Raw genomic sequence first — 25048 nt, forward strand, 5'->3', positions numbered from 1 at the left:
GGGCCCCAGGTATCTCCATTTTCCTGTCTGTAAGGTACCTGTCAGCAGCTCACCCAGCAGGGGAAGGTGAAGGATTAATAAGGGCATGTCGGAGAAGTGCTTCTGGCTCCCCGGGAGAAAAATGCTGCCTGTGTGCTGTTACCCTGGCGCCCAGGAGGTGTCCTGTTGAGGCGCGCCGGCCGGGAATCCGGCCGAATTAGCCTTTCTCACCTCCAGATGGAAGGCAGCCCCAGTGAATGCATTTTAGTGGGAAGACACTTTATTCCCCATCATGAAGGAGTGAGGCCAGGTTCCCTGCAGCCCGCTGAGTGCACCTGACCTGTCCTCTTGCGGCCGCTGAAAACGGCCCTCCGGCAGCGACCCAAGCTGGCTGCTTTGGGGCCAGCATCAGAGCATTAGAGGTACAGAGGACCCGAGGGCTGCAAGGCCAGTGACTTTCAAGCATTTCTGACCATCGTCTGCAATTTAAAATAAATTTGTATCACAACCCACTTGACTTACAAGCACGAGTACACTCACACAAGCACACACTACCACATGTGTGCATATGGAATATAGAATATCATTAACTAGCCTGGACTCTAGGGACAGATTGCCAAGTTTAGGTCCAGCCTCTGCCGATCTCGGTTATCTTAGCTGAAGAATGGGGGTGACCGTAGTATATCTACACCCCTCACCGTTGTCATGAGGATTTAATAAAATAATAAAGTACTTAGCCTACTGCCTGGCACCTGATAAACTTGTTCTAATAAGTAAATGTGATTGAACAAAAGTTCCCAAAGCAGTGCTAACACATGAGTACACTCTGAAATATCATAGTCCCTATTTTTTTTTTTCAGAGTCCCTATTTTAAAATCCTAGTCCTGACCCACGAAATTGATCCACAACCTGTTAACAGGGTGACATACAGCTTGAAAAAGATCACCAATCTAGGAGTGGGAAACTGAGTCCCAGGGAGAGGAGCCGCTTGCTAGAGGCCACTCAGCTAGCCAAGAGCTGACTCATCCTTCACTCCTGTCCCCAGTACCCCCGTGCCACACCTCTCCCAGGCTGGCCCTGCTTTAAGACCGACTGAACAACCGCTAATGGACTTTTCCTCTTACTGCCCCTCCCAAGCTGGCCCAGATGACACTGGAGATGGTCAGCAACAGGTTTCTCATTTCAAAGTTCTCCTGGCCATTCTTTGGAAGATCAGAGTAGGACCTCGACACCCTCCACCCAGCCTCCTTCTCTTTGAAGTCTCTGACATCTGGTTTCAATTGCCGGGGAGCATAACGTGATGGGCAGTTACCTCTAAGTGTCCAGTACAAACACAGTGGACACGGAGGCCAGCTGTCATCCCCTCACTTTCATTCACACGTCCTGCCCTCTCACTGCCTTGCCCGCCCCCTTGCCACTGGATTTAACATTTTACATCTCTGCCAAAAGCTCACCCACTCTGACGTTTCCTGGAGTCGCTCTCCCAGGCCTCGTGGCTTTCTGCTTTTCACATTTCCATTCATTTCTGCGATTCACCTTTGTTCCCTTCTTCCTTCCCACCCCAAAAGGATAACAGGGAATAGAATGGGCTGGGTTGAGTTGCTGCAGCTAAGTAATTTGACGGGGCTACTTCACCTGTTCGTTTGTTTGTGTTTCCAGTGATTACTTCTTGCCTTGCTGCCCATAGTTGCTTTACAACGGTGTTGGAGATTCTGTGACACGGGGACAAATTTGAACTTACAAATTAGGACGCTTTGGGTTTGTTTGCTATTTACTGTGAGTGAGAGGCAGGCATGGCAAAAGGAAGTATGAAAGGTTATGCTCATAGTATTTAATAGCAGAAAGATGGGAAGTCGACCGTGAAAAAGCTATTCAGCGCGTTTAGTGATTTCCTTCAGCTCCCGGCTTTATTAAATGGTATCCTGAAGGGTGCTGACAAAGATGCCTAATTACATACAGTAGCACAAAAAAACACATATAGAAATGGTAGGAGCCATGCACAGGCTTTTTGGGGAGTCTTATGGGAGGCCAGCCCTGGGATGAAGACCCTACCTCACAACATGCAGACTTAAACATCAGTTTCCAGCATTCCTTGGGGCCCCACCTAGCACCTGACTCATGCTTTCATTCACTTCATGAAAGGTTGCTGAATGAATGACTGGCAGCAACAGGTAAACAAGTGAATGGATGGGTGAATGAATCACCTAGAGCCGAGGGCAGAACTGACTGCCTGCAGCCAGGTTTGCCCAGCCAGGCTTGGTTGCCTGCTCCTCATATTTTGAAATCAGTTACCAACATTTATGACAAGTCTGGCGGTTTTCCCTGGGTTGTTGTTGGTTTTTTGTTTGTTTGTTTTTTGCTTCATGTGTGGGAAGAGACATCTTTTTGCAAGATCTGGCCACACTGGCCACCTCCCTACTTGGGGCCATCATGGTGGTGGCCTCCTTTACAACAGGCCTGTGGAGTCCCTCTACTACCTCCCCTGCAGCCCTTTACCCTCCCTGCCCCGCAGTGGGCCATCCCTACCTTACAAAGGTGGTTTGTATCCTAGAAGCATTTATACTTGCCACACCCTGACCTAAAGGCACAGCTCTAAATGCTTTCCACTGAATGGAGTCTGAGTCCCGTTGAGCCCTATTCTTTTCCATTCAGTTTTGTGCAAACAGAAACAGTGTCTGGGGTCCCACCTCCCAATGGCTTGGCTATGACTTCAGCCCTTGTGCTTCTGATGATCCTGTAACAGATGGGCTCCCAGGTCGGGTTCGCTTTGGTTCATAAAAGCACAGTCTGACTCAGAGAAGGTAGAGATGAGAAGGCCTGTTCCTTGTGCCAGCTGGGCCGAGCCAGGGGCACTCCAGTGGCCACACAAGGGCCCGTGTGCCGACGTGTCTTCCACAGGATGGAGCTCACCGTGTTAACCCAGACTTTTTTTCCAACCATTCTTGATAGGTGTCGTTCACTACGTGTGTCACCCGTACTTGTGTCTTTAAGTGATCTTTTTTTTTTTAAACATTTCTGGCCATGCCACGTGGCATGTGGGATCTTCCCCGACCAGGAATTGAACTCACATTTCCTGCACTGGAAGTGTGGAGTCTTAACCACTGGACCGCTAGGTCCAGTGTCTTAAGCAGGTTCTGTGTCTTAAACAGAACACCCAGGGCATGGTTGAGTCCCGCCTGGGGTCAGTGTCACCCACATTCATTACGGCCTGGCGTGGCCTTTTGTGTTGGCCTCAGACCCTCTGCAGCGGAGTAAACAGGTGGGTTTGTGTTCATCCCTCTGTCATGGCTGTTTCTACAGCTAGGGACCATTCTCCTTAACACAGGTTATGGTTTTGACTTCACCACAGCACACAGAAGTGACTTCATGTGTGTGTGTGTGTGTGTGTGTGTGTGTGTCCATCTTGGCTTTCCTTTCTCCTTCCATCTTGAAAGGCCCACCCTTGGAGGAGAGACTTAATATTTGGCATCTTCCTCCTGCTGGGTGTAACACAGGCTGCTGCCTGAAGGATTCACTCCTGTACTTTGCCTCTCTGCAGACTCAAAGCCCACAGTTGAGACACTGGGACCCACCGTGAAGAGCGAAGAGACCACCACCCCGTATCCCACTGATGAGGAGGCCACGGACTGTGGGGAGAACTGCAGCTTTGAGGATGGTGAGGATGGGGTGGTGGTTGTATTTCACTGGGGTGGCATGGATGCCAGCCAGTCACAGTGGAGGCTGGTCCATGGTGGGGGCCAGGAACTGGGGGTCCCTTGGTCAGAGGTCAGGAAGGTGTGATACTTAGGGACTTGGGGCGGTGGCTATTTATAACCTATCTGGAAGGATTCAGATATTGGAAAAATCAGTACACTGGTCATCGGTTGAGATAAGGGTCCATCCAAGGAGAACTCCATTGAGAAGTCTCCTTTCCAAGCCCTCACTTCCTGTCTTTAGAATCCACAACCGTGATGGCTGTGTCCACAGCACAGTCAAAGGGAGATCTGTCTGTCAGCTGGGTGACATGACTTATCTGCATTTCCCTGTGTCTTCACCATCGCTGGTTGAGAAAGCATTACAGTTATGACTCTGAGCGTGCGTTGCATTCTCCACAAGGCGAGTGAGGTCAGGGACAAAGGCAGCAGTACGAAAAGGCACCTCAGTTGTCCCTCAACACTCAGGGCCTCTTCATTTCCCATTGACCTCATCACATGGGAAATCTGTATCATTTTTCATTTTCTCTCCTAAGCATATCCAACTCAGATGAAAAAAACAATAGTTGGCAGAGCCCAAGAAGGACACCACATTTTAAATCTTCCTGCTAAGGCCACCGAATATGAGGACATTCCTAACAAACCACAAATTTTGGAACACCTGGCATTTTTGACTAGGATTAAATGCTTGACAGCCTCAATTTACAGTAAATTGCTGATCGTTATTAACTGTTCATTAAGCCAAATGAGGGAAGATTGGTCAAGAGGCTGGGGAAGTGATGGAGACAGAAAAACCTAGCACCCAGTCAGTGGGGAGATGGATGGCAAAGGCTGTGGAACCCATGCCCTTAACCACTTGCCAGTACGAGGAACTGTGCTGATGGGGTAGACGGCTCCCAAAAATGGCTACAAAGAAGAGTGGGAGGAGAGCCAAAAATAAATGCTGAAGTTGTATGACTGCAAAATGATAATTTAATGCATATGCTTTTAGGAATGCGCTTTTGTATATTGCGTGGGCGGGTGGTGGGGGGACACTCTTGGTCAGGGATAGTTGAATTCAGAATTCTGACATTTTAATGAACTTGTTTTTGTTTTATGAAGAGGAGAAAGAGACTTGGAGAATCTTCCAAGACATGTTTGAAAGAGTTTGAGAGCCAAAAGGGGAATGCATTCATTTACTGTGTGGTGTTGGATTAGCAGAGTTAGCTTGGTGGAGGGCAAAAGGAGGGTTTTTATCTAAATGCCAATCCAAAGGAAAATTTAAGAGTTCTGTTGCAAATCAGAAGTTTAATATAATTTTCCCGTTTATAGTGTGGTTTGTCTCATTTGGGGTTTCTTTAGTGGTTCCTCCCTTCTCTTTTTTTTTTTTAGCAAAAGATTTCTTTGTGGAATTGGGTTCCTGAGATACAGTATGCACATAAACATTCGAGAGGAATTATGCTATATTGAATTACTCCATATTTTTGAATGGAAAAATAGAAATTTAGAAGTTGTCAGGAGAAGGGAATGGTGAGGGCGAAGGGCTGACTTTTCCAAGCCACAGGTTGATGCTGCAATAATAGATTCCGTGTGTTTGTTCTCATGCTGACTTTGGCCAAGGATGGGCAAATATTAAATATTCTTTCTTGGGAAGGGAAAGAGACGAGCAGGACCCAGTGGCAATCTGCCGTGTGCCCCCAGGCCAGCAGGGCCCTCCCCTCAGAGGTGAGCCCTCCTCGCCCCCAGGGTGGGAGCAGCTTGTTGCCATCAGTCTGTTGTTCCCTTTCGACTTCCTAACCTGCATTCTAGGTCTTCCCCATGGAAATTCCTCTCTGGGAAGCCTGAGAAGGGAAGTGAAAAGGCCAAAGACCCCACTTCCTCCCAGCTCCCAGCATTGAGCAGCATTTTTCCGCTGTCTCTGCAGCCAAGAGTCCTAATTTGGGTTTCCATTTCCTCTCTTCACCGCCCCCCCAACCCCCACTTCATCACATGTTTGGCACCAGCTCAGACTGGATTTTTAGAGCTAAGTGGGACCTCAAAAGAAACTCTTGGGTTCAGTCTATTCACTTAGAGGTGAACAGCCCTGCAGATGGAGACAAGCCATTGTGTGGTCTCTTCTTAGATTTCTATTCTCTGCTGCCCCTGGAATCCTGGCCTTGGGGCACTCCGAGCCATGTGAAATTATTCTTCCTCCTGATTGGCGCTGAGCTGGGTGGCAGGCTGGTCTGCCCCCACCCCCCTCGTTTTTGCCCTTAACATGCCAAGTTGCCCTCCTGGCAGCACCTCCCCCTGGGGATTCTGAACTGACTGGTCCTCTGAAACGAGAGACCTGGCACAGGGAGGTGAAGGGGAGCAAACAAGCCCTCCTTGTTTCGGAGGTCACTTTCTCCTCCCCAGCCAGCACCCCCTGCATTTTGAATTCCAGCCTCTGTGGATGCCAATGGGCTGCCCATCACTGCTGACAGCCAGGTTGGCAGGATCCCGCCTTCCACCAAGGCACTGGGGAGACATTCTTCTCTGGCATTTAGGGAACAGCAATTTCCACATTTGTCTGCTCTCCAAGGTGGACAGAAGAGGCTGATTAGAGCCTGCAGCCATTTGGTGGCCTCATTTATAATTGCTGACTATGGGAACCACTGGCAGACTTGGCTTTCATGCCTGGGAAGGATGAGACCAAAGGCTGACCCAAAAGCCAGCCATCGCCAAGATGGGTTCAATGAATAAGCAAAGGGAGCCATTGCTTTCTCTGTTCTCCCCTTAGGCTCTGCCAGCGGTTTAAATAGTACCACTGTGGCTGTTCTCCGAACCCATTTCATTTGCCTTGTTTTGGGTTTTGTTTTCCTTTCAGACAAAGATTTGCAGCTCCCTTCAGGATTCAATTGCAACTTTGATTTCCCGGAGGAGCCCTGTGGTTGGATGTACGATCACGCCAAGTGGCTCAGGAGCACCTGGGCCAGCAGTTCCAGTCCTGATGACCGGACGTTTCCAGGTAAGCCAGCCACGAGTGATGAGCTGAGAGAGGACTTCCCTGGTGGCTTAGTGGTAAAGAATCCACCTGCAATGCAGGAGACACGGATTGGATTCCTGGGTTGAGAAGATCCACTGGAGGGGAGGGCATGGCAGCTCACTCCAGTATTCTTGCCTGGAGAACCGCATGGACAGAGGAGCCTGGTGGGCTATAGTCCACCAGGAGGGGTGGCAGAGTGTGACACGACTGAAGCGACTTAACACACGTGCAAGACCAGCCTGCACCATGTTTTTCAGCTCTAGATTCCCTGGCAAGCTTCCTAGTAACTTCCCACCATGGAGCAGTTCTTTGCCTCTTTGCCCACAAACCACCGAGTCTTTGCTGACAATGTCACCCGACGGCATAGCTGTTTGGTGGTTCCTGGCCCTCTCTCGTGATTACAGTGCAGCCTGGAAGCTGGGAGGGAGTGGGAGACGCTAAGGTAAAAGAAGAAGAAAGAGCAGTTGGGAGTTCCTAGAAGAGGGATGGGTTAGTGTCCCTTTGTTCCCGTAGTCAGCTCACCACCACCAGCACAGAGCCTGTGGTCAGCTCCATGGTGGGTATTGTTCCTAAAATGGCTCATTGGGAAACTCCTGGCCCAAACTCCTTGACTGCTACTTCTGGGAAGGTATCATCACTTCTGTCGAAAACCAAGTCAAGGGCATGAACCACTTGGCCTCTCAAAGAGCATCGCTGCCAGTCTTTGGAATATTAGGAAGCCACCCACTTGGTCTCGAAGCCTCTCCTGACACTGCTGACAGAGTTGTTGTTGTTCAGTTGCTAAGTTGTGTCTGACTCTTTGCAACCCCATGGATTGCAGCACGCCAGGCTCCTTATCCTCCACCGTCTCCCGGAGTTTGCTCAAATTTATGCCCATTGAGTTGGTGAGGCGCTCTAATCATCTCATCCTCTGCCGCTCCCTTCTCCTTTCGCCTTCAATCTTTCCCAGCATCAGGGTCTTTTCCAGTGAGTCAGCTCTTTGAATCAGGTGGCCAAAGTGTAGAGAGGGGTTGTCTTTAGCCCTTCTAAGCAGGTAGAGACAAGAGTTATCCACACTCTGTACGTGCCAGGCTTTTATAGCAGTGTTCCAGTAAGGTTTAACCACCAGGATTTTTTTTCCTAAATCTGCTTTGTAATGCTTGCCACTCTGTGGTGTAAATCCCCCACTGTGGTTGAACGCAAGCTACCAACATGACATCATCAGAGGCGGAGTGGAGAAGTCAGTAACACAGCCTCAGTTTTTTCCATCACGCAGATACAATAGATATAAATAACTTCGGAATCATATGTACTGGTAAGATGTATTAAAATAATTAGGAAGTATTGCACTTTGAGAATTTATTTCCTTTTGTTTTTTAATATACTTAATTTCTGGGTAACTTTATATAGTTCCATTGGTAATAATGCTTGTGTTTCAACAGCTGGCTTACAAAATTCCAGAAAATTCCACAATCAGCTCTCTCAAGCCAGTACATAGTAGACGTTGCTCCAGCACATCACAAGTTAGCTTTCAATGCTCCTGGACCTAGGCCCCCAAAAGAGTCTGAGAGGAAAGAGGTTAATTCTAGAAATTAGTAGATCATATGTTGCCGGCCTAGAGAAGGAAAGGGGGAGAACATCCCCTTGTGCAGAGTCTCCCAGAGTGACTCTGCTGCCCCTCACCCCCAGGCCTGGCCGTGTCCCCCCCTCCCCAGGGTGGCAGTCAAACAGATGCAGGGAGAGCACCACAGGCCGCCTCCTGACTCGGCCTGCACTTGTTTTCCCGGAGGGTCACGGCGTCTGCTCTGGAGAAAAACATTTTCATATTTCAAGTGTTTATCTCTTCAGCATTTGAGTGCTCAGAGAGATTAATATCTGAAGATCACCACCGCCCTGGGCAACGGGGGAGAACACTTACCCTCGTCCCAGCCTTAATCATCCTCCCCCCGCCCTCGTTCACTGCAATAATGTTTAATTAATATAATGAGCCTCCTGCACGTTGGAAAAAAATACTTATTTTTATAACCCAGCCTGGATTTTTCATTTCATTTCCTCTCCTTTGAGACTTGGCCCAATTAATTGGTTGTTTTTCCCAACCCCCACTTTCTATACAAACGTAAAGGAGATTTGCAGGGTGTGTGTCTGTGTGTGTGCACATTTATAGGTGTGTACTTGTGCATTGTGTGTATGTTTGTGCATGTGTTTCTTTCTCAAAGTATTTGTGATTGTGTCTGTATGTGCATATGTTAGGTTTTTATGTGTCGATTTTATGTGTTTGTAAATATGGATATGCATGTGTTTGGTTTGTGTGTATGTGCAAATGTGTGCATATGTGTGTGTCTGTATGTTTGTGCTTGAGTGTGTTTGTGGTTTATATGCATGTGTGTGTGTGGTGTGTATATAAGGGGATGGCTTGGCAAAGGTGCTTTGCATGAAGGGGTGTAGATGATAGAGCAAGGGGAGATTTACTGAATCTCATTCAGCATCCATCCTCAGGCTCTTTCTAACAATTCCACTTTCTCCCTTGCACTCTTCTGAGCAGATTTTCTCTAGGAAGGCCTGAGGTCAGCCCCGTCCAGGCTGACCTGGAGGTCCAGGTTCCAAGGCTGGCAATTTGCAAATGACACTTTGGGAAGAGCTTAAGTTACTCTGTTTGACAAGGTTCCTCTCTGCCCGCTCCTCACCCTGCCCTGGCCCTCACCTGATGCCCCATTGGTCGGCCCTAGCTACTGGCTGGGGATCCTCATCCTTGCTCTCATTCCGCTTGATTCATTACACCCTGTGGTTTGGGAGGGCTTTTCAGAGCAATCTCGAAGAGTGGGCAGCAGTCCAACCTTGGCTGGCTAGATAGGGACAGAAAGAAAATTAGGGCCATGAGGAACTGCTAGATCTAATGTTGTTTCTCCCTTAAGAAACTGAGAAAGAAAATAACAGTTTTCCTCTTCCAAAGGAATCCCTGAGGTTTGCAAAAGCAGCCCTTAGACACTGCCTCCAGAAAACCGAATCAGAGCCCATCTGTCCATCCTCCAATGATTTAAAGAATCACTTGCTGTATTTCCCACTGTCCTTCTCCTTACAAAACATGACGCTGGATTCTAAGCAGGAGAGGATAGAAAGCCTTTTCTGTTCAGGGTGGTCCTTTTTTCTTCTTCTTCTATTTCTTCAAAAAAAAAAAAAACAAAAAACTGGGGCCCCGAGGGGAGCAGTTGGGAGAAAGGAAACAGCTGTGCTGTTAGGGGCAGGGCAGATGCTGACGGGTTCAAAATCACGGGACCTTCTAAGTCAAGCCTGAAAGCCACTGTGTCACCCACACTTCACCCCTCCACAAAGAGGAGACCGCACCACTCTCTAAGTCGGCCATATGTTTTATCTCCTTGTTGGATAGGTAAACAAAAGTAACTACACTTAAGAAAGGAGGTGTCTCCATCAAGTGCAGAGGGAGAAGGCAGGAAAGAAAAAAGGAAATAGCCATGTTGAAATATCAGAACAGGCTATTTGATTAGAACTGTCTGTGGAAGCGACTTACATTCCTTAGATGTTTTCGGATTTCGTTCTTTTCTCTTGTTTTGTTTTCTTTTCCTTTTAAGTAAGCAATTAGTTCGGTTCTTCTGGCTAGTGGAAAGAGTTGCTTAAGGCTGACAAGACACCCTCTGGTTTTATTCCACTGTTTTTGTTTTTCAAGATAGTCTTTCAAGATACTCAGAATTTCTTTTTTTAGCTCTTCGCTTGTGACTTAGAAGCCTGGAGTATGTTCATAGTAGCCCCTGGGGACACTGTTGCGAATTCCTGGAGTGGGTTGCTGTGCCCTCCTCCAGGGGATCTTCCCGACCCAGGGACTGAACCCACATCTCTTTTGTCTCCTGCATTAGCTAGGTGGGTTCTTTACCACTAGTGCCAGCTGGGAAGCCCTCTCCGAGAAGGCACTTTGCCTTTGCCCCGTACCTGCAGTGACACTGGAAACGTCTCCCCTAGTGGGAGCCAGTGTATCTCCTGCAGGCATTCTCAGGCACTGATCAGAAACAGAATTTAGGTGCAGTTCTGAGGATGATCAGATTCAGCTCAGCAAGGAACAAGGCCAAGAGATGCTGCGGTGAACCTGCGTGTCTAGACCTGCCCTGCTTCATATGGTAGCCACCAGCCACCTATGGCTAATTTAATTTTAATCAGAATTAAATACAGATAAAACTTCAGTTCCTCCATCATACCAGCCACATTTTAAGGGCTCAGTACCCACTCTATGTGGGGTGGTGCAGATGGCGAACACGCCAGTCATCACAGGATGCTGTCTTGGTCAGTGCTGCTGAAGCGCCTTTTGACATGAACACAAGAATAACTTCCAGGGTCCTTGCTGCTGCTGGTGGTCCTTGGTTTGGTGTAAATCAAGGGGCAGATAATTAGGGAAATGTGTCTTCTCTTTGGTCCCTTCATGGGAGTGTTCAGTGCCTGGTACTTGTGTTACTGTATCATTCTACCTAAGTGAGTAACACAGTAAAGTCAGCAAGTAACACAGACAGTATCGGAACTATCCCATTCAATCAAAAAGAGTAAATACTAAGTAATAGCAATTATAGTAATAAAAACTGTTTTATTATTATTGTCTTCAGGAATGAGACAAGGCTAGCTACAAAGGGTGCTATGCCAGGGCAGCCTCAGCATCTTCGAGTGTGTGGTCACCCTACATATGTGCTCTGTGATACGTTTGTTGACCTGATGAAGTATGACTTCAATATTACTTCATTTCAGTAACTTGGAGTCATGGAAGTAATGTAAAGAAAACAGGCAAAAGCTATTGGGACTAGTTTGCCTTTCTCAGAGGACAGAGTTCTGGCTACCTAGCATTTGCACGTTTATTAGATTGAGAGGCCAGAACCTTTACTCTGGATTCAAAACCAAGTGAGAGGAAGTCAAGAATACAATGTTCTAAAAAAAAAAAAAAAAAGAATACAATGTTCTGAAATACTCAGATTTTACAGATGGGGGCTCTTCCATCAGGTGTAGGGCTGTTGTAATGCACATTGGGCTGCTGGATAAACTCCGGGAGCGTGGAGGGCCAGGACTGCGATTCCCTGTGGGACATGCACAAAGGAGGATTGAGTGTAGCTGGGGATGGTCAGTAGATGGTCACAAAGGGATCAGTGAAAGAGATGAGTCACTTGCTTACAATGGGCTTAGTTTTGGGTGGTGAGCTAGCAGTGACTCTTTGAATTAAAAAGCAACTCTCTGAACTCAAAAGACCTTCCTCATAGGTGGGGCCCATGGCAGCAAACAGTCCAGACACGGAATTGCCATTAGCTTGAATTACCTTCAGGAAGCAGTTACTGTGACTCGGCTGGGGCACAGCCACTTCAGATATGGAGCCAGGAACTTCTCAGGCTGAGACCAGGCTAGATTAAAGACCAGGAGCAGCTGGGCTAAAAGAAAGCCATATTTAAGGAATAACATCAACTGGAAAAAGAAAGTATGGTGGCCCTTCTTCATGGAAAGTAGGGAGGAAAATACCTCTGACTCTGTAGAATCACAGCAGTAGAGAGGAGAAACTATTTTTCCTTATCTTCTGCAAGTCATGATTGGTTGAGTGTGTAGACTGACAGTGAAGGGACAGTGTGATAAAGAATGTCTCAATTGCAAACCTTCATAAAAGCTGACATACAAAAAAAATCAGCTCCAGATAGACTTTTATGCAAAACCCAAGCCTGAAACCTCAAATGTCCACAAACTGGTCAATTGTAAACCTTGAGAACATTCTGTGGAGTTCATCCAAAGTCAATGTTTCCCTTAACCAGTTGTTAATTTGAGGACCTTAGCAGACATAGGCTGACCTTGGAGGCCAGCTGAGGGGCTGACTCACGTTTTAAGCATGACCTATATGAAGAGACTCCATCTCCTGCAGCACTAAATAGTCTTTCAGATGGCTGTTCTAGCAGGAGGGCAAGATGCTAGCCAGGAGATGTGTGTGTTGGACAGATGGTGTGTTTGGCTTTGCGATAGCCAGGGGGATAGACTGGTGATTTATTTCAGGGTTTGGTAAGGTGTCGGCGCCATTGATCCCGTTGCGGTTGGGCCAGGAACGTTCACGTGATCACCCAGCACTTAGGCAGCTGAAGCCAGATGTGGTTGTAAATCGCCAGGTGAAATGTCAAGAGACCCTTCCTAGAGACAGCATCAGGTTAAGATGCCTGAGCGACCTTGTCCTCCACACTTCCTCTCTGCCCTTTTGAACTCCTGTTATTCATTCCCTTGTGATTGTTTTCTCTGTGTCATGGGCAACAACAGATGTTTTGAGTCAGGGACCTAGCAGAATGCTTCCCAAGTATGTCAGGTCCAGGAGGAGAGGGATTGTATCTCTGGGACATTTTCGTTTCATTCTCTTTCTGCAGCTGAATGTATTTCCTCTACATTGTTTCTTGTTGGAAACCATCCATTGGCGACATCACTGCCATCAAACTACAAAAAAAAAAAAAAGAAGAAGACAACCTCTAGCAGGGAGACCTGGTTCTTAACCAGTCACTTGTCATGTTTTGGGACCTCTTAACCATCCAAAGGGCTTTTCCCCTAAAGTCCAAGCAAATCAGTAAAGTGGCCCACCCATTCAAGGCCAACCCTTGCTCTATCAAGCCATCAACAGTCACTCTCTGCTAAAACTTCCTCTGTGTTTGGCAGTGGCGGGCCATAATGTTCCAGAAGAGCAGACTCCATTGACACTGCATGTGCTTCACTCACAGCAGAGACAGGGATGCCGGGACTTAAAGGAGCTGCAGCACTGAACTGAGCAAAGTACGCATCTAAAGAGGCCAGGGTTACATTTCCTGAGGAAGCGAAGACCAGGGTTGTAATTCTTCAGGAGTGAACTTATTTCTTAGTCAGAGGACAGAAATTGGCTGTACTTCACGGGGGAATAGAAGGATGACATGTGTCTAAATGACAGTGGGAAAACTTAAAACTGAATTTAAGACGTTTCTGACAGTTAGGGCTGTGCTCCCCCCGGACCCCCCCCCTCAAAAAAAACCAAAAAACACATTGCCAGCATGGCTTTTGGAAACTCCTGCTTTGGAGAATTTAAAGGAAAGCTGTGCTAGGGATGTTTTCAGTGTGGTTCCTCTGAACAGCAGGGCTGGCCCCTTCTAAATGGTCTTTTGGGGCCCCACTCTCATTCCAGAATGATGTATTCTTTTGTCTACTGTGCTGCTGCTGCTGCTAAGGCACTTCAGTCATGTCCGACTCTGTGCAACCCCATAGACGGCAGCCCACCAGGCTCCCCCATCCCTGGGATTCTCCAGGCAAGAACACTGGAGTGGGTTGCCATTTCCTTCGCCAATGCATGAAAGTAAAAAGTGAAAGTGCAGTCGCTCAGTCGTGTCCGACTCTTAGCAACCCCATGGCCTGCAAGGCTGCAGGCTCCTCCAGGCTCCTGGCTCCAGGAGCTCCTACTACCAGGCTCCTCCATCCATGGGATTTTCCAGTCGAGAGTACTGGAGTGGGGTGCCATTGCCTTCTCTGCTGTCTACTGTAGATTGACCCAAAAGACATGTGGTCAACAATGCCTGGTGTATAGCATGGGGCTGGCCCATTTCTGGGGTTAGGACATACCTGGGAACCATCTTATTCCAGAGAACATCTTTACTGTCCTTGAGCCAAACCTTACTTCCTTTGAGTCTCTGATTGGTCTTCCCAGGTTATTGGGGCTCTTTGGACCCTTTTTCTTTCTAAAAGAAGCAAAAAAGCCAGCAAAGCTGAAGTTCCAATACTTTGGCCACCTGATGCAAAAAGCCGACTCATTGGAAAAGACCCTTACTGGGAAAGATTGAAGGCAGGAGGACAAGGGGGCGACAGAGGATGAGATGGTTGGATGGCATCACTGACTCAATGGACATGAGCTTAAGCAAACTCCAGAAGATGGTGAAGGACAGGGAAGCCTGGCCTGCTGCAGTCCATGGGGTTGCAAAGAGTCAGACGTGACTTAGTGGCTGAACAATAACAGGAGGCAGAGTGTTCAGGGATGGTAGTTGAAATAAAGATCATAGCTTTTATGGAGCTTCTACTGTGCCCCTGTTCCTATGCAAAGCACTTTAAAAGGCTCTTTCCATTTCCTCCTCCTCCCAGCCCTATGCAATATTGCTATTATTGTACCCCTTTCACAGATGGGAAGACTGAGCCTTTAAAAGATTAGCAAACATTAGGATGCCAGCCCCCATGAGAGGTGAGGCTCTGGTGATTTTACTCGGTCCAATGAGGGTTCAGATCCTACTTCCATCCTTCTCTAGGAGTGGTCTGGGACACACTTTTCAATTCTCTGAGTCTCTGTTTCCTTTTTGGTAAAAATGGAGAACATCATACTTATTTCACAGGAAGATTACGGAAGGCGATGAAGCCCCCAGCGTGATGTCTGGCACCTCAAGGTGCTCAACTCACATCAGTTCTCTTGCCCCTGCTCTTCCTCTCCCCCTCTCTGGGCTTCTCTTGACCAAAGTCATTCCTTCATGATGTCCTGCTTCTAATCAGTCCCTCTCAGTGACAGGCGGGGACGTTTTGCAGCTCAGCGTCCTTCTGACTGATGTCTCCTGCTAATTCCTTAAATTTACATATCATCCTTCTTCCCTCGAGCTCATAGCACTTAACAGACAAGTGGGGCACAAGTGATTCCACTAAGTGAAATTCAGAGGCCTGCTTGTCTAGAGATTCTGCAAACTAGTGGATTAGCTCAGATGTCAGCGCTGAGTTATGATCCTTCAGCTGCTCGTGCTTAGCACGCCACCAGCATTAACTCCCTGGTCTTCCAGTGGCCCTTTAAATCATGCACAGTGATTATCATCTTATTGTGAGAGAGAGAGAGAAGAGAGGAAAAGTGGGAGGGGGAGGGGGCCAGTTCAGGTCCCCAGGAGAGGCAGTCTGTGACACCTTTGGCCTCACGGTGCCTGAAGTTTTAGCAACAGGATGGGTAAATAAAGCAGACCCAGAGAAAAGCCAGCCAGCCCGGCTTTTTACACCTCCACACACATTGTACTGACTAAATTCTAACCATTATGCTATGATTCCCCTGCTGCTTAAGAATGTAAATTCACACAAGTGACAGTATTTCTGCCAAGCAATTTTCAGACAGCCAGTGGGTCTTATTTGTGAAACTGTGAAGGAAGAAGGCTGAATAATAAGTCTCTGAAATCTGGTTCCCTTTATATACAAGGTGGAAGCAGTAGAGTCTTGGAAATGACTGGAGCGTGGGAGCGTTTGGGGGGCTGTCACTGGCGGCTCAGTGGACTGGCTGCCTCCACAGCTCACCTTGTTTTAAGATCTGCATATCGGTTATAGGTGTATTTACTTTGCAAAAGCTATTGTGCATTTTTACTTATACATACTCATATTTCAGTATAAACGTTCCTTAATAAAAAGCAGAACGTCTCAAAAAAACCACCTCACCTTTGAAAAGGGCTGTTGGCTCAGTAGATTGGAAGGGAATTATGAGATTATATGAACCTGAGGGATTACAGAGCCCAGCTGATTCCTGATCTGTTCTTGTTTCCAATAGAGAGCCTCGTAACATTCTTTATCCAGGTGTTTATCATTCATTCATTCATGGGAACAGAAAATTTTGTCATATATATGTATGTGTCACTATCTAGGGGCAGGGAGAAGAAGCATTCTTAACCCTCCTGTGTGTAAGGCCAGGACCTTATAGTCGAACCAAGGAAATAGAAAAGACATATACCAAACAATTTAATTGTAGTACAAGGCGGGGAGCTGAAATGCATGAAAATGGCCTCCAGTCTTTTTAAAAACCAGGTAAAATCAGTGGTATGGTCAGTAAATGCTTGAGTTGTTGAAAGAAGGGAGGCATTAATGTTGAAATGTACAGAGTGGTGAGGAGAACTGGCAAAAGTGGTGGGGTGGGGGCAGGGAAGCAGAGAATTACAGGTAAAAGGAGAAAGGGGAACAGCGCCCAGTAGAGAAGCCAGTTTGCCTTAAATCATACGTGACTGACCACGTGGACTTGGGACAGGGTTACCGGGGGCACAGCTGAAGTGAAGGGCCTGCTGCACGAAGGCAGAGAAACCTGAAGTCCAGTCCGGCTTCGCTACTCACTAGCCTTTCTACTTTGGACAAGTCACTTGAACCTTTCCCAGCCTTGGTTTCTGCATCTGGTGTATAGTAAGATTCATAAGACCCAGCTCACAAGCATATAGCGATGATTAAATTATAAAGGCAGATCAACATGCTTTGTAACCTGTAAAGCAGTATGCAAATAGGCCTTATAATTATTATCATTAATAGTGGTAGTAATGAGATCTGATAGGACAAGCATAGGTTTAGAAGTTCTTTGAGCGTCTGGTTGTGACACCAGTGTCTCCTCCTCAGCAGATCACCATCATTGAAATTCTTTGTTGTAGACAGCTGCCTCCTTATCTATGCAAACTTTGGCCTTGAAGAGCTCCCATGGTGTGGGGTATTAGGCCAATGTGCCTCTAGATGGTTAAGGTATCCCAAACTAGAATCCTGACTATGCATCTTAAACTGGTCTAATTTGACTTCAGGGGAGGGTAGCTTCCAGAACAATAACCCTGGAGAATCTAACCAGAAAGGACTTAGGGGAGAGAGGGAGGAGGGAGAGAGGTGGCCAGGAGGAGGGAAGGAGCTGTTTCTGGGCCACTGATGGGAGCACTGCCACAGGCTCTGCTCTCACTAGAAAGATGATGTTGGCAGGTACACAGCAGCACACAGGTGGCCCAGGAGTCCCCTGCTGATTCTGGGCTCTGGAGTCCCTGCCTGTCCTTCCCTGACAAAGATGTTCCCGGTCCCTGTTGAGTCAAAAATCTCTGTGCCCACATCTCAGGTTAACATGATCCCGAGGTGTCTGATGTGCTGGTTATGTGGTGCGAAAGGGCCACTGCCGTCTTGCAGAAATGTTCAACATAAGATGTTTCAGGGCCAAAAGGAGACAGTGAGATTTTTCTGCTCAAATGCCATCCTGTTCTCTCCGCAAGTGGTCGAAATGCTCCTGCATGAACTGGATTTCCGGTGCAGGTCCCCACACCTGTGTCTGCAAGGCATGGGGTCTGCCAACAGGGCACTCTGCCTCCCACAGAGTACCTGATGTATTTAAAAGTGCATCAGCCAAAAGACACATTCTTCAAACATTTGGATGGGCGAAACTTTCATCTCCCAATGTGTGTATATTCTCTGCTAAACACATAGTTTGGTTAGTGATGATGACAACACCTGTTTTGTTGGGGCTGTATTTGCCTGACTCTCTCAGAAAGGCCACGTTCAGGCCTCCCCAGGGTGGGGCAGGGAACGGAGTGGGGTCTCAGCTCCCTTGCATCACCCCTTTATTGTTCATTATTCAGTCGCTTAGAACTTTCTGACTCTTTTCAACCCATGGACTGCAGGACACCAGGCTTCCCTGTCCTTCACCATCTCCTGGAGCTTGCTCAAACTCATGTCCATTGAGTCGATGATGCCATCCAACCATCCCCCACTCCTATTCAGCCACCATTCCCTGCTCTGCTTGAACAAGGATGCCGGGCTTCTGAGCTGCAGTTACTAGAGCCCAGGCTTCATCCAGCACTGCTGGAGACAGAAGGTTGTAAATGTCTTCCAGTTGGACAGTGCCCAGCCAAGATGATAAAGGCTTGGAGCATAAACCACCTGGCTAGAACCATCCTGTAGTCTAGCAGTCACTTCACCCCTTATTATTCAGTTCATTACAGCGCCCTGGCCCTTTGGGTAAGCTGATGATGATTAAAACGTGGGCTTGGCCTCTCAGAATCTAGGGGGAAAAGACAAGCACCAATACAGCCAACCAAGACCTAAGGCGGATGGCACCAGGTGCCATATGTAAAAGGTACAAAGGAAAGGATGCAGAGAAAATAGGCAGGAGGGACCTTCTTGACATAAAGACTCAAGAAAGGGCCTTAAGGGGATGCAGCATTTGAATCAGAGCCCTAAGAAAGGAACACAGAGCCTGGAGAACAAGTTCGTAAATAAAGGACAACCCAAATTCTGCCCCGGCTTACCCCTCGCCCCCCGAGGGGCCACAACTGCCAGCTGGTGTCCTTCCCAAGCATTTACCAGGGACCTCTGTTTGGGTTTGTTTTCCCCTCCAGATGACAGGAACTTCTTGCGGCTGCAGAGTGATGGGCGGAGAGAGGGCCAGTACGCGCGACTCATCAGCCCACCGGTCCACCTGCCGCGGAGCCCCGTGTGCATGGAGTTCCAGTACCAAGCCACGGGCGGCCGCGGGGTGGCGCTGCAGGTGGTGCGTGAAGCCAGCCAGGAGAGCAAGCTCCTCTGGGTCATCCGCGAGGACCAGGGCGGCGAGTGGAAACACGGGCGCATCATTCTGCCCAGCTACGACATGGAGTACCAGGTGGGGTGGCGACGGGAGACGGTACGGAGATCCGAGGGGATCCTTGAGATCTGCGTTTCAATATTTCAAAGGCCGTGCCCATTCATCATTAGGGAACGCGGTTAAGCGCCGCTGTTTTCATTGTGTTTCTCCCGTTGCCATGGCAACTAAATGACACTCTTATTTGTTATTCAGAATGTGCCTATCTCTACACCCAGACTTGGTTCTTTGTTCCTCCTATTGCCTTTTATACTGCTGAAATCTTCCCCAACAAATGTTTCTTCTCTCCATTTTATTTTAGATTGCTATCAGGTAGGCTGACAAAGGAACACAGAAGCCAAGAAAATAAACACAAACAAACCCTCCACACAGGAGAAAAGAGGCCCTGGGAACCCCTGAGACTCAGAGGAAGAGAGGGCAACAGCCTCCCCGCCCCTTCCCAAGTGTTCAGGTGGCTGTTGGTGCTTAGTGGTCAGCAGACCAGAGAGATTCCTAAATGAGTGAGTTCTCACCCTGCAGCTCCAGGAGTTGAATTCTATTATCTCTGCCCTCACAGAGCAAGAGACTGAGGCACAGATGGGGATGCGCAGCTGTGGCTGAAACTTGGGTAGAGTAGGCACTGTGGAAGAGGTGACTGAGAACCAGCCAAAGCATTAACCTGCTCCTCCCCAGACGAGAGGCAGCAACAGATGGCTGGTGAGGCAGCCAACTGCTCGCTCAGCTTGCCAGAGGACATGTGCTCGTTTGCAGAGAGAACCCAGAGAGGGCGAAATCGAGGGCTGACTGGAGACTACTGAGCCGAGAGGCTCCTGCATGCAGCCTGCAGTCCCTCTCACACTTGCAGAATAGCCTGAGTCCCTGCCTTCCTACTTAGAAACCTCAATGTGTGGCAGAGCTACTCCCTGTTGGTATTTTTGTCTCACCCACTAGACGGTAAGATTCTCTAGGCAGAGGGTCTTGTCTTCTTAGCTTTTGTAACTGTCAGGGTGCCTGGCACATAGTAGGTGCTCGGCAAACTAGTGGTGAAGAAAAATCACTTACCTGCTAGTTGTAATAATGGAGCTATAAGACACTGTTACCGCCAAGGTAATTCAAACCTGTACACTACATTCCTCACAGTACCCCTATCTGCTCATGTCCTCTTGAGTTTCCAAATACCTGGGTTGAGCGTTTGACAAATTTGTGAGAAAAAGAAAAAAATTAAACATGGCTAGGGAAATTTCAACTCTCCTTTAAACATGCTCTGATTGTAGTCCTTTTAGTCAATAACTCTAGTTACTGGACAACAATGCCCACCGCTTATATATATGTATTTTCTAATCCCCTTAAATATGCATTTGATTTCAATCAACTCATTTTAAATTGAGATTTCAAGTACCAGAGCCATGTGGTCAACAGATGTGTACCAGGTGCAGTAAGGCACATGTGCGTGTGCATGCACACACACACACACACACACACAGATTTTAAGCTACAGTTAACAGAAAATTGGAAATCTTTGCACTGTTTCACCAAGAAGCTCAGTTAACCCTGGAACTTTTTCTTCCTGCTTCTAGATTGTGTTCGAGGGAGTTATAGGAAAAGGACGTGCGGGAGAAATTGCCATTGATGACATTCGGATAAGCACCGATGTCCCACTGGAGAACTGCATGGGTACGTGAATATCTGTCTCTTCATGTCTCCTCCTAGGGCTGGGATCCACAAGGGGAGGCAGCACCTCGTTTTCAAACACAGCTGTTCCCCCAATGGGTGGGGTCGCACCAGTCCATGCAGGAGGTGAGATGTGAGTTCAGTTAGAGCTTAGGCTGCAGTCAGGACGGGAGAGGTATCAGATGAGGTGGAATGCTATACCCCTGCTCCCATTCAGAAAGGGACATGCACTTAGTATATGAAGATTCTGGGTGCCAAGACCGCATCATCAGACTCCAGCTTTTACCAAAGAAAATGCTAGAGGACGAGAGCAACTGCCAGTCAGAATTACATGCTGGAAAGGTTTAATGGATTTAATGGAAACCTTCACTGGTGAGCAGAAATAGTACATATGTTATATTGGAGTGATAACACAATTACCCAGGCAGTTCTTTTACATGAATGAATTGCAGGATGAGCCATGGCATGTGAAATAAGAATTCAGATTTTGCTTTGAAGCTAATATCTCTAATCCCCAACATGCCAGAGTTGTAAGATTAAACATTGCATGCCAAGTGACCAGCACCGGAAGGACACTGTCTCCTTGGACAGAAGTACTGAGCAGCCAGGTCATCTAGTTCACTCCATGGACCACCTCCCATCAGAGCCATGGACATTCCCAAAAGCAAGAGGAAATCCTGAGAAGGAAGGAGACCTACGTTCACTCCGCAGAGTGACTGTAATAACTCACCAAGTGCTTTTCTTGGCACATGGGTCCCGGGTGTGTGTGTGCCTGATGATGTCAGAAGCACCTGAGACCGCCCTAGTCCCTTCAGGCAACTCTCTGGGCCCCCGGCATCTAAAACTAATCCAGGCTCTGAGAAAGTAATCAGTGGTAAGTGACTGATTACAATGCTTCAGGGACCCATTACTCTATAAAGGACTTTTTGTTCCAAAGCAACTTTGAGAATCCTTCCCACCTGGCCCCCATGACGATGATGTGTTAGACCCAGAGCCTGTGGCAGGCATGGGGTAGTATGAAAAAGCTTGATGAAACTCATCTTCATCATACACTGTGTTCACCTTATGTATTCCTCTCATCTAACTCAAATTTTTTTGTTTTTTTTTCCAGAACCCATCTCAGCTTTTGCAGGTGAGAATTTTCAAGGTAAAAAAAAAAGTTATTTTTAAATTTCTGCATGCCTTTTCCTTCCTCCCATGTGATATGAATTTGGTGGAGGCGATAAGCCTCCAGATTTGAGAAAGCTCCCAAGAGAAAAATAGATGCCACACCTCACCGCTAGATGGCGCCAGCAACACCTGTAGATACAGGGAAAGGGCAATTGAGAGCCTCGCTGTCTCTGGTTTAATTAAAGTTTAGAAACCTATAATAGAGACAAATAGGTTACAGATAAACCTTTCAGCTTTGCATTGTCCAATGGAGAGCAATGAGGCTGAAAATGCATGAGTGGTGAGAAAAGAGAGACTGTGGGGAGACTGAACCAAAAAAAAAAGAAAAAAAGTCAGTAGTAAATTAAAAGTGAAATGAGGTGGCAATGATTTATTTTCGACCAAAGATGGTTTCTTTCCAGTCACAGGGCACCAAGGCAGCAGTCTCAATTAACCCTCAGCGAGGTACACAGCTGTGTAAGGGAAGAAAGTTAGGGGAAAGACATGAGGAATGGCAGTCCTAAGTGGAGAAGGTTGCAGAAATCTGGAGACGGCGTCTGGTTAAGGGAAGAAGGAGGCTCATTTGGTGCCTGGAATTAGAGCACTTGAAATACAGGACTGAAAAATAGAAAGCGACATTTTATCCCTAATAAAGTAAGTAGAGAACAGAGCAAAGAGAGAGGAATGTGGGATGCCTGCCTATCCCAGGAGGGAAAACTAACCTCCAAACTTGGGGGTGCTAAAATGCAGTGTATTTCACATCTCACCCTCTTTGGTTGACACTGCTAACGTTTCCAGCCGGGTTCCAGTGCTAAGGATTTGGAAACCACTCTGTAAATGCTTCCCATGAGTTGGCCCGGGTGTATAAGCACACTCAGAGACGCTCACCCACACCTAATAACAGAACCTAGTTTATGCAAACAATCCCGAGGGTTTCTGTGCCCTGTTTATATTGGCTGGCCTTAACCCCACAGGTGACAGCATTTCAGAGATAAGGGAAGTCATTTTTATATCTGAAGTCTAGACTCGTTATCTTCGCTCTCATTAATCTGTCCAGCTCCTGGCTGGACAAAGATGGATTCCTGCTTTGCCACCTAGATGTGCTCTCTGACTTCAAATCATCTCGCTCAATTTGCCACTCATCACCCACAGCACTAAGACGGTAGATGAGGGAGAGGGGGGATGGGAAACCTATCTAGGATATCGCTTCTTTCTTCCTCACCCTTCCTGGCCTCCCTGAGCCCCATCCCCACTCCCCACTGCACATTTTTCAAGAATTAAGAGTATCCTGTGCATGTGTTGGTGCTCCTTGGGTGTGAGATTGTCTGTTAACGTGAATCTAAAAGTATCGGAAGGAAAAGCTGAGATCAAAACTGAACGGCTTGGATAACAGTTGAATTCAAGTTCTAACTTTCGGGACCCAAGGTAATGTTGATGCTGGGGAAGTAAACTCGCTTATGTTGTTTCACGTGACTTTGATTGTTGAGACTCAAAGCTCCCAGAAAAGGCTGGTTAGGGCCCTCAGCCCCAACGACAGACACTCTGCTGTGTGAACATGGATGTCTAGGTCCATGACTGACAAGTTCAGTGGCTAAGTGCTTTGCTTCTGTAAGTGAATAAACAAACCAGGGCACATGTGCTGTCGCAGAGGCTGTGTTTACCATGAGGCTTCACAGGCCAGTCGTGTTCTCTTATAAAATATATATATAAATAAAATAGCCTCAGAGCTGCAGTGCTCATTTAGCCAAAATAAACACAGGGCTTAGGGACTCCAAGGTAAGAATTTCCAGTTTGCTTCCGATGGGCTGGTTTGGGGCTTAAGCACAGGCAGCCCTAGAGTGGCATGGATTGGCCCACGGCTGTGGTCTTGGGAAATAACAAGCATCTTTGGAAGGAGGAAACCAAACTCCAGAGACATGGCTCAGGAGTCAAAGGCAGAATGGGAATTGAGAATGGACAGTGTTGATCACGTCGGCAAGTTTTATATGGAACTCTGACTTGGTAGCCAGATGAACCCAGGGCCAGGGTTGAAGGGGGCTAAAGCCCCTCTAACTTCAGTAGACATCTCTGGGTTTTGACTTGAGCGAAACCTTCCATTTGGGAGAGGAAAGAGGACATTCGCTCTACCTAACCTACTGACCTCTCCGGGTCAGGGCGGTGGCAGCCTTCTCTTGGTGGGAGAGTGAATGCCTTGGGAGTTAAACCAGGCTATTCACTCAAATAGAGAAACAGAGAAATCAGGTTTGGGCAAGCAGGATATGGAAAGCTGATGGTGAAACCCTATTAACAACAGGCATATATTGTTAGTATGGTTTTTTTTGAATGTAGATTGTTTTTCTTTTCCATTATAAATTTACCATGAGACAGAAGCAATCTCATTCTTTATGAGAGACCAATGTATGCTAGGTAAACCTTTAAGGCAATGCAACAAAAGTGGCTTCTGGACTGAGGCTTATTAGATAGTCTTGATCTTTTATATTTTGAAGTGTCTTTCATTTTCTGCCTCTTACTCATCTCTTGCCATGGAACGTTTTCTTTTTATTCGAATCACCTTGTGTTTTCTGCTTGGTATATATGCTTTGATTGTGTCCCAGCATATGAGTCAGTAGTGAAGAGCCACACTGAAAAAGAGAGCCGTGTAGAGAGGGGACGAGGAGGAGATGGAATGAATAAGCTGTGTTGTCATGGGATGTTTAAAAAGACTTTCTTGCTGTTGTTCTAAACAATGTAGCCTGGGTGTGCTTTTCTTTTATTTTTTTTTTTTTTAAGCAGTGGCTATAGACATAGTGTCATCATGTATCTTTTTCTAGAATTTGAGCTTTAACAAATGAAAAACTGTGTGAAGCGTGGGGGTGGGATAGAGAACCGAAAAGTGGTGTAATTAAGGTGATGGATTATTTTTTCTTAACCAATGCTTTCTTTTTTCAGTACGAGTAAAAAGAATAATAAGGAAGCCAGTAAAAATATATAAAGCCCATAATCTGAGTTCTGTGGTTGTTTACCAGGTAGTTTTTTTTAGCAGGTTGCAGTGGAAGCAAGAGCTCTTGTTCTTGTTAGAGGCTGTGGGCTTCGAACAGAGCGGGAGCAGAGAGACCCATGGGAGTCCCAGGCATGGGTGGTAGTGAGCGTGAAGGATTCAAAAGTGCCTCGTCAACCACTGATGGCGGAGCTTCAGTAGCTCCTGCTCACAGCTGTGAGCGTGGGTTTTATGTCTCAGACCAGCTCTGAGGGCTGCTGGCCCTATCTCTTGGGCCTCTCTTCTGCAGTCTTCTGCAG

The 25048-nt window shown here is 47.2% G+C and overlaps 1 protein-coding gene across 4 annotated transcripts in view; it reads left to right on the forward strand.

Moving 5' to 3' along the window:
• NRP2 (neuropilin 2) overlaps positions 1-25048 on the forward strand; it is a 120437-nt gene that overhangs the window by 65076 nt on the left and 30313 nt on the right. For 2 of the 4 annotated variants that reach the window (XM_010861026.1, XM_010861028.1), the window contains exons 11-15: positions 3518-3634; positions 6499-6639; positions 18732-18994; positions 20530-20626; positions 21735-21770. In XM_010861026.1, the coding sequence (XP_010859328.1) occupies positions 3518-3634; positions 6499-6639; positions 18732-18994; positions 20530-20626; positions 21735-21770 (654 nt within the window). The remainder of the gene's footprint in view (positions 1-3517; positions 3635-6498; positions 6640-18731; positions 18995-20529; positions 20627-21734; positions 21771-25048) is intronic. The other 2 variants (XM_010861027.1, XM_010861029.1) reach the window with 1 other exon arrangement.

Source organism: Bison bison, unplaced genomic scaffold (assembly GCF_000754665.1).
Source record: "Bison bison bison isolate TAMUID 2011002044 unplaced genomic scaffold, Bison_UMD1.0 scf7180017864471, whole genome shotgun sequence".
NCBI lineage: Eukaryota > Metazoa > Chordata > Mammalia > Artiodactyla > Bovidae > Bison > Bison bison.